Source organism: Hordeum vulgare, chromosome 5H (assembly GCF_904849725.1).
Source record: "Hordeum vulgare subsp. vulgare chromosome 5H, MorexV3_pseudomolecules_assembly, whole genome shotgun sequence".
Classification (NCBI taxonomy): domain Eukaryota; kingdom Viridiplantae; phylum Streptophyta; class Magnoliopsida; order Poales; family Poaceae; genus Hordeum; species Hordeum vulgare.
The window spans coordinates 409,029,885-409,042,593 of record NC_058522.1 but is presented as its reverse complement, the minus strand read 5'-3'; the positions used below and the strand labels follow the sequence as shown (position 1 = coordinate 409,042,593).

At 42.7% G+C, this 12,709-nt stretch overlaps 1 protein-coding gene and 1 pseudogene across 2 annotated transcripts; both read left to right on the top strand.

Annotated features, from left to right (window-relative positions):
• Positions 1-3,511: 3,511 nt before the first annotated feature.
• Positions 3,512-7,877, top strand: LOC123396790 (annotated as a pseudogene).
• Positions 7,878-8,451: 574 nt separating this feature from the next.
• LOC123396372 (protein SCO1 homolog 2, mitochondrial) lies at positions 8,452-12,400 on the top strand. Of its 2 annotated transcripts, none has more exons than XM_045091328.1 (9): positions 8,452-8,654; positions 9,434-9,563; positions 9,773-9,848; positions 10,138-10,350; positions 10,927-11,016; positions 11,104-11,236; positions 11,312-11,436; positions 11,598-11,648; positions 12,041-12,400. In XM_045091328.1, the coding sequence occupies exons 1-7, from the start codon at positions 8,566-8,568 to the stop codon at positions 11,430-11,432; spliced, it is 852 nt and encodes a 283-aa protein (XP_044947263.1). In that variant the 5' UTR covers positions 8,452-8,565; the 3' UTR covers positions 11,433-11,436; positions 11,598-11,648; positions 12,041-12,400. The 2 variants fall into 2 exon arrangements, with proteins under 2 accessions (XP_044947263.1, XP_044947262.1); XM_045091327.1 differs by having other exon boundaries at positions 11,312-11,450.
• The last annotated feature ends 309 nt before the right edge of the window (positions 12,401-12,709 follow it).

Genomic DNA, 12,709 nt, shown 5'->3' with positions numbered 1-12,709 from the left:
TTGATGGAAACTACTCAATGTGTGCCTTGCTGCCCCTACTGTCACTGGGAAAGGTCACCACATGGTAGAACCCAAAACCAAGCACTTCTCCCATTGCAAGAATCGTAGATCTAGTTGGCCAAACAAAACCCAAGACTCAGAGAGACTTACAAGAAATATCAAATCATGCATATAAGAAATCAGCAAAGACTCAAATATATATCATAGATAATCTGATCACAAATCCACAATTCATCGGATCTCGACAAACACACCGCCAAAGAAGATTACATCGGATAGATCTCCATGAAGATCATGGAGAACTTTGTATTGAAGATCCAAGAGAGAGAAGAAGCCATCTAGCTACTAACTACGGACCCGTAGGTCTGAAGTGAACTACTCAAGAGTCATTGAAGGGGCGATGATGATGATGAAGCCCTCCAACTCCAAAGTCCCCTCCGGCAGGGCGCCGGGAAGGGTCTCCAGATGAGATCTCGCGTAAACGGAAGCTTGCGGCGGCGGAGAAGTATTTTCGAGGCTCCCCTGATTTTTTGCTGTATTTTAGGGAATATATAGGCCAAAGATCTAGGTCAGGGGGCGCTCAGGGAGGCCACAAGCCCTGCCACCGCCGCCTCCCCCCAGGTGGCGGAGTGAGGGCTTGTGGGCTCCCTCGGGCCCTCCTGGCTTGGCCCAGAGGCTCCCTGATCTTCTTCCGTTTCGGGAAAAAAATCATTTCGGGGATTTTATTCCATTTGGACTCCGTTCCAAAATCAGATCTGAAAAGAGCCAAAAACACAGAAAAAACAGGAACTGGCACTTGGCACTGAATTAATAAGCTAGTCCAAAAAAAGATATAAAAGGTACATAAAACATCCAAAGATGACAAGATAACAACATGAAACCATCAAAAATTATAGATACGTTTGAGACGTATCAGGGATCTCCCTGTCTCAAACCTCTAGTCAATGAAAACGACAGTGTCTCATTTGAATTGAAGCAGACCTTATACTCAACTGATGTAACACATAACATGACCAGCCGAATCCAACTAGGATCAAATCCCAGCTTGGATAACATGGCCTCCAAGAAAACACACCCCACACATTCATATGCTTTATTCATATCCAGTTTGACCCACACGTACGTAACTCCCCTTTCTTTTTTTCATTGTGTGTCAGCACTCATAAAAAACTATGACATTGTCAGTGATAATGCACCTTGGGACAAAAGCGCTATGTATCTCTCTAGTGATATTGGAAGCAACACCTTCAGCTGTGCTGCGAGCATCTTTGAGATCCCCTTATATACCACACTGCATAAACTAATATGCCTGAATTGGATGATCTTCTCTGGGCTGTTCACCTTGGGGATGAAAACAATAGTAGTTGAGTTCTAGCCTTTCGGGATCACACCTTTATTGGTAGCCACCAAAACTTCCTTCACGAGATCACCACCTAATAGGGGCCAATTTTTTTTATAAAAGATTGCATGAAGATCGTCTAGTCCGGTGCTTTTAGATCTCTTATGCTAAACAAGGTTTTTCTCATCTCTTCCTGCATATATGGTGCCATAAGAGACACATTCATATAATCTGAAAACTGCCTTTTAACCTTATTCAACACATACATCGTTGGTACATTTACTTCCAAAGAAAAAGATGCTGAAAATATTCGCTAACCAAGCTATGCATGGCTTCACTAGTTTTTACAAAAAGATGTTGAAAACATTGGACCCTATCTCTCTTAAAAAATAAAAATAAAAAGAATTAGTTCTCACAAAAGAGAAACATGCTCTGTAGTTTGCATTAAATTTACCATCATTCGGTGAATTGGAGAGGCCGCGTCTGCCACCTTCCCTGCATGACACATGTCTAAATGAATATCCACATATCATCCTTCTTCAAACGCGCTTACGCAACAGAGATTATGTGTGTGAAACATATACGATGTTGCAATGACGTACGGCGGGTCTATATTTTACAATAAAACCTCTGTTGAGGAAATTTTCTGCAACAAGACCGCTGTTGCAAAAAAGTTCTGCAACAAAAGTTATGTTACAGAAATAGTTCTATAACAAGGCCTATGTTGCAAAAATAACTCTGCAACAAGACATGTGTTACGAAAATAATTCTGCAACAAGACCAAAATTGCAGTTGTGAGACGTGCTCCACTTGCGCGACACGGAAAATCTAACGGCTGATGAGCCGGCTGATCTTTCAAAAAGATCAGTCCATGAACATGTAGCATCCCACTGTAGGGCTTGTTCGGTTAATCCCATCGAGGAGGGGATTGGAGAGGATTGGAAGGGATTGAAGTGGAATTTGACTTGTAGAGGATTTAATCCCTCCCAATCCCTTCCAAACCCCTTCAATTCTGAAGGAACCGAACAAGGCAGTAGTTTTATTTAATCTCTACTATTAAAGGGGGATCTGCGGTCGTCGTGATGGTTCGACCTCGAGCGACCCCCTCCTACCGCTAGCCTTTCCACCGATTTTTTTCATCCCTCCATAAACCAACCCGGTTTCCATTCCTTCATAAACCAATTCGGTTCATAGGGGAAAAACACCCTCTACCTCTCCACCTCGGTTCAACCACGCTCGATCACACCTCGTCTTACCCATCCCCGCGCAGAAAAAAATCCCACCGCCAACAAAAAACTGACCTCCACTTCCCCCGTCGGTCTCCATCCCCAGATCTCTCTCCCCGAACAAGAAACCTCCCCACCCCCTCCCTCGCGACCACCCCGATGCCTCCTTCTTCATCGAGGGATGACCTCTCCCCCGAGACCCAGCTCTGCCTCCTTGTCCGTCGGAGCGCAGCCGCGCATGAGGGTACTACGACAAGGCGTGCACGGGAGACCAACCCGGTTTCCATTCCTTCATAAACCAATTCGGTTCACAGGGGAAAAACACCCTCTACCTCTCCACCTCGGTTCATCCATGCTCGATCACACCTCGTCTTACCCATCCCCGTGCAGAAAAAAATCCCACCGCCAGCAAAAAACCGACCTCCACTTCCCCCGTCGGTCTCCATCCCCAGATCTCTCTCCCCGAACAAGAAACCTCCCCACCCCCTCCCTCGCGACCACCCTGATGCCTCCTTCTTCATCGAGGGATGCCCTCTCCCCCGAGACCCAGCTCTGCCTCCTTGTCCGTCGGAGCGCAGCCGCGCATGAGGGTACTACGACAAGGCGTGCACGGGAGCGGAAGGGATACATAAAGCAGGCGTGCACTTGGATCGATGGCCGTGGAGGAGCCCCCGTCGCCGACCGCCGATTCGTCTGCGCCGCGGTGGCAGCCGGAGGTCGCGCGGGCGGGCGGCGCACGGACAAGCAGGGCCGACGCCTCGAGGTGTGAAACGAGGTGCTCGCCCGCCTCCGCACCACCGGGGGCACCGAGATCTCGCCGGCCTTCGAGGACGCGCTCTTGGCGCACTTCCACCGCCTCCCCGCCCGGTGAGCCCTATCCCCCGCACCCCCCGCCACCCTATCGGCACTGCCGGTCTCCTCACGTTGTCCTCTGACGCCGTCCGTCATGCGCGCGACGTCTGTTCTGTGCAGGTACGCGCTGGATGTGAACGTGGAGAGGGCGGAGGACGTGGTCACCCACCAGCGCGTGCTCGAGGAGGCGCGCGACCCGCAGGACCGGCCAGCCCTGTCAGTGCGCGTCGTTCAGGTAACGTCTTTCCGACAGAGCGCTGAATCTTGCAAAGTTGAACGCTGAATTTGTGTGGGGTTATGTCATGAATCTTCTAACAAATTCAATGTTCATACATTGTGTTTGCGTGTCATTAAGCACGTCTCTGTCCATGATTTTCCTAACAGGCAGTTGCTCTGTTCCATGCTTGATCTTCAGGTGTCCAGGATTATTGATGATATGGGCCATTAATCCCGCCATGCCTCCAAATCTTTGTTCCTTTTTCTTTATGTTTCTGATTATGCAGGAGTCTGAATGCCATGAGAGACTTGTGGGATCAATGATTAACTGAATAGATGATGTAAAGTCGTTTGAGTTTGGAGATATTGGGAGTGCTAACCATTGGCAACTCATTTTATAATCTGTACTATAATGTTTACTTAGTTTCTGGAGAGATTAAAGTATATGTTTAATTTATGTTATGCCCACAAAGTGGTAGAAGAATTGCTCTTGTATAGAAGTGTATACAGTGGATAGTCCAAAAAGCTATATGATGACGATCATATTCAAATTTCTACAGAGTATTAAACACCAACTGCAAATATGATTACTTGGGGAGCGAAGAGTTCATCTCCATTTGCTTTCTGCTAAAGCTTGAATGATCTTTTTCCAGTATTTTGGTGCAACCATATCTCAATCACATGATGGCACACTACTGACTTATTTATAAGATCTCGAGCCGGACACATGAGAACGACTTTGACCATGGAGCAGAGCCCAGCGGGCAGGGTCTCACACGACGCAGCAAGTATTTTTTTTTCTTATAGATGGCTTGTTCCTGCACATACATCCTGGGGTAAAGCAGGTGTATATGATGCCGACTTTGAGAGGCGGAAGTGAATTACGTTGATATGGAGGGATTAATAACGGATCATTGGGACACAATGGTGGTGGTGGGACGCGGTGTTTTAAGATCAAACACTGAGGTAATATCGTGTAGTTGTGCTAAGTGCTTTTGGTTTGTCTGCTGAAGGACTCATATGGTTACATCATTTACTTCATAGCTACGTTTGTTTTTGGCAACATTTATTTGGACCAGTGACGCTTACTCACAATGGTCATTTTTTCGTCGAGTTCTTGAAGAACACCTACAGAAATTCATCCACGGATGGTAAGTTTGCTCTATAATATCTTCACATGGATTCTCACCTATTCTTTGGAAATTATTTGCTTAAGTTACTGTATACTTATCTGTGTCTAAGCTAAATTTGCAATATGATCATTAAACTAAAACATAATTGATGAATTATTGTTGTTCAAATTAACTAGGTGATAGGTACAGTCCTGCAGAGCAAAAGCATTTGTTTCAGGGACATTCTAAAAAGTCAAATTAAAGTAGTTTGGTCGTAAGACAGGTAATAATTGACTTCTAAGAAATGAACTAGACGGCTAAAGTCTGTGAAAATAACTGAGAGATAACTTACCTAATAGCTAGGATATATATTTAAGGGGTAAGTTTTTTTTGGATTGCTTGAGGTAGGGGTGCTTATTCGTATTTCTCTTCTTCACCTTCATATATCTTTGTATTTCTCTTCTATGGCAAGACTGATACCAGTTCATTCGTTTGTAGCATGGCAGAAAGAAATGAAATTTACTCCCTTCGTTTCTAAATGTTCTTAATATAAGTCTTTTTAGGGATTCCATTAGACTACATATGGAGCAAAATGAATGAATTTATACTCCAAAGTATGCCTACGTATATCCTTATGAAGTTTGTAGTGTAATGTCTAAAAAGACTTATATTTAAGGATTGAGGTAGTATAAATCTTTTCAAAGATTTTACTACGGACTACATTCGGAGCAAAATATGCAATTTACATCTCGATATCTAAAGCAAAATTCTGCAATTATAGCACTAACTGACCTTCTCCCCTCCATATGCATCCAGAATATATATATGGTTGTTAGTTGTGTCAAAAGCATAGACTTGCCATTGTTGCTGAATTTAATGTCAGACACTTCACCCGTATCTTCACCGACCAAGAAAGTGTCAAATGGACCCTGAAAGTGGTTTGTTTCACAAGATAAGAATTTCACATGCTTCCCAGATATACGACTACAAGGAACAAAGGAGAAGCACTTGGAGAAGACGGAGCCAAAAATCCAAAAACATCTATGCAGTGTTGCTAACATAGTGGTAAGATTTATACTCCCTTGCCTCTTATGCAGTGTGGCAGATTTGGAAAGAAATAAGTACAGAACTTTTAGGCCAAAGAGATGGATATGGAAGAGTTTTTTTTCATGGGTGGAATAGTCGGTCTCTGAAGTTATTTACAATGTTAACCTCCATTTGGAAGCATTTGGCACTTAGCCTTTCCTCCTGTGCAGCCGAGATGGCTTCTTGACATCCTTGAATTTTCTTTTTCATTTTTCATCTTGTTATGTTGCCTCTTGGGTAAGCTCCAACCTAAGATTGAAAAAGTATATTATTAGCCTACATCAATTGCAGTGTGTAACATGTCAGATTGTACACAATGATGGCTCATTGAATGGAAGAAGTGCATAGATTGCAAATGATTATTTTAGAGATGATTGCAATAAGCAAGCATAAGAAGAGTGATGCTTCACGTACGACAAATCACATATGATTTTTCTACGATGCAAAAAGGCAACCTTGATGCATATGTAGGAATCGTTGTCACCGTCCATCGCCAAATCGTACAAAAATAGGACTGACTTTAGTCATGCGTGAATTAATTTAGTTTGAGTAACAATGATGGGAAGAACCTAACATGGTTTGATCATTGATGGTAGGCGCCCAACATGGTTTCCTTCTTTCATTCATCATGGATTAATGGTAAACAATTCCAATTGGTGGTGGGAGATGATGTTGTTAGATGTCAAACACTTCATTATCCATGTTTTAAACCGAGGCGCTTAGTGCACGACCATCGTGTGAAACCAATTGCAGCCCTGGTCATCACACTTTCATTATCTCATTAATCATATCATTACGACAATCTTAATGCTTGATCATGTGTACCTTTGTGATGTCAAGAATCGTGATGGTGATTTGGTGAAGCTTAAGAGGAGAATAAACACGATGTGTGGTGTCAGAGACCGTTTGAGACGTAAGAGGAATTGATACCTTGTCTTGTTCTAGGTTGGGTGTTTGAGAAGGAAACCAGGGGTGTATGGAGGGGTTGGTCGGTACCATAGGAACATGTTTGCTTGTTTTTATGTTTGGGTGCTTTCTATCACTACTAGGTAGCAAAATAATTCTGAGGGGTTCTTCGCAAAGAAAGCTCATGTATGAGAAATATCAAACGAATTGTGGCGAGGCTCAAAAAATGTGTGGTGTTGCAAGAGTGACATGAGGATTTGATATTTGTTTGGATGCGGTCTTGAACTGCATTTGCATTTGCATTTGCATTTATTATAGAATAACAAGTCCACAGATTATTTCCTTTATTTATAGATTGTCTCGCTCCGTGGCAACGTACAGGCATTCAGCGTTTTGGGACGGAGGGAGTACTATCTAACTTCAGGTCATAGAGCATAAGCCGTAAGATCACAAGGCAGATGTTTTTAGCTTTGGCATTGTTCTATGGGAGCTTTTAACTGGCAAAGTAACTGCAATTGTTATTATTCTACATTAGCAGACTAACATTTTTTCCACTTTCTTTTTAAGTAGTATATCTGTGTACGTCCACTTCTAGAGTGAAATTGATATCTGTTCTATTTGTCCAGATCCCTTATGATTATCTGACTCCATTGCAAGCAGCAATAGGTGTTGTTCAGAAGGTAAGCCTTGCAGATGTTTGTTGAAACCACCTATTTTTCTTGTCGAGAACTCGATAGAACCCATTGCTATTAGCATTTTGTGGAGATGCTAACCCTCCTTCCGATCCGCATTTTGTGCAGGGCATCTGGCCGACGATTCCGAAGGATACCAACCCCAAGCTAGCAGAGCTGCTTCAGAAATGTTGGCACAAAGATTCGACCGAGAGGCCCGACTTCTCCCAGATCTTGGACATCCTTCACAGACTCTCCAAAGAGGTCAGCCTCGCCTCCCGTTGGTTTTTTCCATTGGAACCGATCGCATGCTTCAGTGAATTTCTCCTGCTAAGTAGTCGTATAACTTGTTATGATCCGGCCATGTTGATGTCTGATTTGGAAGTAACAATGACAGGTGGGAGCCGACGGCGAGGGCCGGCAGAAGACGAAGTCGAGCTTCCTCACGGCGCTGAAGAGAAGCCACTGAAGGCAGCGGCAGCAGCCACCAACATGCTTCCTCTGTGTTGATGCCCAAGTATAGGTGATTGATTCTGGGATTCTTGATCGATGCCCAGACAACAGTAGTGTACACTGATAGTAATAATTTTCTCACATACGCAATAGCTGTTTGACCTATTTCGCTTCCTTTTTTTTTCTTGTCATGTATCAACAGCATGCATTGTGAAATAAAATACCATTCAATTATAGATTTTGTTTTGTTGAATTAAATAACAGGTAACACAAATAGAACAACAATAATATACATACGCTCTTGAATTATCTTTGACATTGTTCCGGTGTTGGATTGTAGCCCATAAAAAGCACTGATCTAAAATACGCAAGTCCATCCTATCATTCTATCGAGTTATGGTTTCACGTCATATTTTATGTCACGTGACAACGCACGGGTATTTAACTAGTTAAGGTATAAGAAGAAGGACGAGGGGACTGTGAAAATGAACCGACCAGCCCACAAAGTAAAATGATATCTTGGGCTGCACGAAGATCATACCTGCTTTCTTGGACCAGAAGAAGTCGAACACGCCCGACCGAGCCGAGACCCCCCAAAAACCTCCAAACAAATTCCAATTCCTCCCCTCCCACGGTTCCACTCCATCCCCCCCGGCGCCCCCGACCCCGCCTCGCTCCGGAGAGCCTCCTCCCCGGCCACCGCCATGCTGCCCGCGCGCCTCCTCAGGCTCTCGCTGGTACGCCGCCTCGGCGCTGCCCGCGCGGCCGGAGTGCCCCCGCCGTGGCAGACCAGGTGCGGCTCGCTCACCTCGTGTCTCGGTCATTTTTTCCGCGTGATGCTCCTGTCCTGCGCGCGCTACCTGTTTGTGCTGTTGCCTCATCGGGCGTTTCCGCGGTGGCGCCCTTAGTTCGGCAGGTCCGGTCCTCGTTTCGGTTGTTGGTTAGGCCTGCTCTGCCTGGGGAAGAACGCGAGCCGTCTGTACGTTGTAGGAACGCGGAGGATTCGGGCCTGCAACATCGCTGTGTAGACTCGTCGGAGTTGGGAGTAAATTGGGGAATTTCTGTCAAGTATGGTTAGTGAATCACCGCAATTGTGTGTGCCCTGCAGGCTTTATATCTCACTGTGTATGCAGTCTGTGCTCTTCATTCAGGTGCTGCATTTTGTATGTGTATGTAATTAGTGATTGCTTAAAATAGCTTTTGATGTCCTGCTGTTCAGTTTCGCTGCAATGCTGTTTAACATTGCTAGTTGCTTTACTTACATGCTCTGTCGTTGATGGCTCTGACTGGCATAAGTGCCTACATGATGGTATGAATGAAATATTGAAGCTATACCTTGGCGAATTTCATTTGATTATCATTACCCTGCCCCTGATGGATGATAGACCTCGGATTGACTGCCATTACTCGTCATTTTATTACTCTAAGCTTTAATTTAATTCCTGAAAGATCTGATTGCTACCTACGTGTGGATATTCTCACAAGCCTGTTTGCATGTATGTTGTTCAACCTAGGCACTTTCTGTTTGTTTAACTCCGTGGTTCTTGTAATTCTTAGAATTTGGTTCTGCAGGATATTTCCGGTGAGGGGTTACCAGGCTCGAGGTTATTCTACCGGAGGAAGCTCCAAGTATGATAAACCGATGAGACAGTTTGCTGAAGAGAACGAGTCAAATTCTCAGCCACTAATATATTACATTGTCGTATGTTGCTTTTCTGGCCTGCCCAATCTTCCTCTTTTATCAGTTTTCCCTTACTACGATTTATCGTACTTTTTAGGGTATTGCTAACTGTTATCATGGCTTATTGGTGAACTTCAATACTTTTCTTATTGTACATGTGGACTGTGATTTGGCCTAACATGATCTGTTGGATCAATATTCTTATGTATATGTGAATGTCGGTTTTGCAGCCATCTGCCATTCTAGCCTTTGCTGGACTAGGCACTTATGTTCACTATAATGATGAGAAGCGTGCGGTTCCCTTAGGTACTTAAAAATTCTTCAGAAGTGATGTTTCTTGTTATTTCTGAAGTAATACATTTTGATGTATTAATTTTTTTAGCCAGTTCAAAGCTTATAGTCAGTGTTGCTTTTCAAAAAAATCTTGATATTACAATACCAGAGTTCCTTAATTTCAATGAGACCTAGTTTTCATTATTACTTTTCAGCTGTATATTGTAGCTTAGCTTGAACGAAAAACAGTTTTCATTAACCCTTTTATTGTGTCTTATTGAGTTTATTTTTTCTGTATAATCTCATATCATGGTGTTTCCAGGTAAACAAGCAGAACAGTCCGGTATTACCAAAAGGTGCACTACCAACAGACCTGCAATCGGAGGACCATTTAAGCTCTATGATACGGAAAACAATGTGGTGACTGAATCAAAGCTTCGAGGGAATTGGACGCTGATGTATTTTGGCTACACATCATCCCCAGACGTGGGGCCAAAAGAAGTTCAGAAGATCGCTGATGTAGTTAAGCTGTTAGGTATGTTGCTATATACCACATCCTGAATATACTATTGTTATTGTTTTATCATATCATTATCTCTCTGCTCTTCTTGTACAGATTGTAGCAGTTAACACCCTTATTATGCATACTGCATATGATTATTTTGGTCTATGAGGGCACAAATGCATGTTTTGTTAATTACATTTGGCTAAAAGCATCCAATTTTGTTAAAACACTTTATGCTAATTCCCAGTGATATATACTCCCTCCGACACATAATTAAGATGCTATTACAACCAATATATGAGTATATTGGTTGTAATAACATCTTATATGAGTACATTGGTTGTAATAACATCTTATATGAGTACATTGGTTGTAATAACATATTATTAAGTTTTTTGTAACAATTATGTTGTCGAAGCTATTTCATGTTTTTATTTAATCCTTTCTTATCTCAGCCGTGCTCCAGTCTGAACTACTCCTACTTAATTGTCTGCTGAGCTTAAAATTGCTGACAATCCACAATTTAAAGCATTGACTTTCTGTGTGCTATATTGTGCTTATTGGTTTGTTATCTTCATGTCTCTTACGAAACTTTATTTTTCATAGAGTCAAAGTATGATATCAAGATTAAACCACTCTTCGTCACACTTGATCCTCAACGTGATTCACCTGCTCACCTTAAGGCATATCTTAGTGGTAAGCCTATCTGCCTGTTCCATTTCATTGGAACCTTCAGTTTTGCACTATATTTGGAAGTGATGATTTGTCTCATTTGAACTGCAGAATTTGACCCAAGAATAGTAGGATTAACAGGCTCAGTCGATGCAATAAGACAGATGGCACAAGAATACCGCATTTTCTTTAAAAAAGTTGGTGAAGTTGGTCAGGATTATATTGTAGAAAGTTCTCATAACATGTAAGAGCAAATGAGAGTCTTCATATAACTTCCTTTTTCGATAAATATTCAAGAACTTGACTGTCTGAATTACAGGTACTTGCTAGATCCATGCCTGGAGACAGTAAGATGCTTTGGAGCTGAGTATAAGGCATCAGACCTTGCTGAGGCGGTAACAACGGAGATCCAGAAGGCATCTAATTCAGCAGCAAAGTAGTCTAGTATGTTGCCTGTGGTATACCTCTTGGTTTTATTTGCTTCAACTAATTATAATCGAGATATTAAAGCATACCTGTATTTTTGTGTATTTACATACTTTTTTCCTTTCTGGAAGTAGCACGTAGCTGTGTACTAACATATTTTTAACCTTTCTTAATCTTAGGTAGCTTGGCAGATGTGATGGTGAAAGAATTTATCTTCTGGTGGTTAATTGGTAATACTTCTAAAGAAGTGCTTGTTATATAGGAGTATATTTTTACCACAAATTACTTGTGTAATTCCTACTTCTAGGTTTTAGATCCTGCTGCCAGCTGAAGAAAATATAATATGTCAGTGTCATCCAATTTTTGTTGGCAGCGTGTTGTTTTTTCACATTACTTTCATTTAATCTTGTTATTTTGATCAAGACTTACCTTTGATCAAACACAGGGCAGATTTTCCATACAATCTTTCTGATTTTTCATCTAAAATGCATACTGTGCTGTAGTGTAGATACATAACAGTCTATTCTGCAAAAAAAATTAAAAATTGTGTGTGCATGAAAGAGTTTGATGCATAAGTTTAAGTAATGCTGCTAACACAATTTTGCTACACCAAATTTTCCAGGACCTAATTCTTCGGGTTTCGGTAGTATCCAATGTCTGCTCCGAAGGTCACCCCCCTACCCATGTGCAGCCTTGCCGGTGACATGGCGAACCCTTCATTCAGCCCTGCCTTCAAGTGATTCAGGATTCTATTCCTATCTTCGATCTTTGCTGTACAACTAGACTTGAGCAGAAGTGTAGAGTGCCTCACGCGACGAGTGTTTTTACGAAGTTACAAACCACCTGCAGTTTGGCACTGCCTGAGTGATTTTCAAACTATCGTGTCTTCATCTAACTTGATGTGCTGAAACTACATGTAGCACGGACCCAGGAACTCATTAATGCCGTTTGGATGAACAGGTGAACAAGAAACTTTGCAGCACTGCCCGTGTTCTGTCATGTGAAAATATCTTCAGAGAAACAAATCTCTTTCAAAGGCAAGTTGTATAGGTTCACCGATCTGTGATATGTAGCACAAGCACTCCGATCTGTGACCAATTTAGCTTTTCAAAGGCAAGGGTTTATAGGTTCTTCACCAGGGCTAGAAGTAGGGCATAGCTTTCTCTGCCGTTTCCCTTTTGCTGGTACTCGATATCTATATGCCGTGTCTGTCCACAGCTGGACATACTCCACCTGCCGCCATTACGATTGCCGCAGAGCAGTTCGGCACACTCATTTCTTTACGCTACTT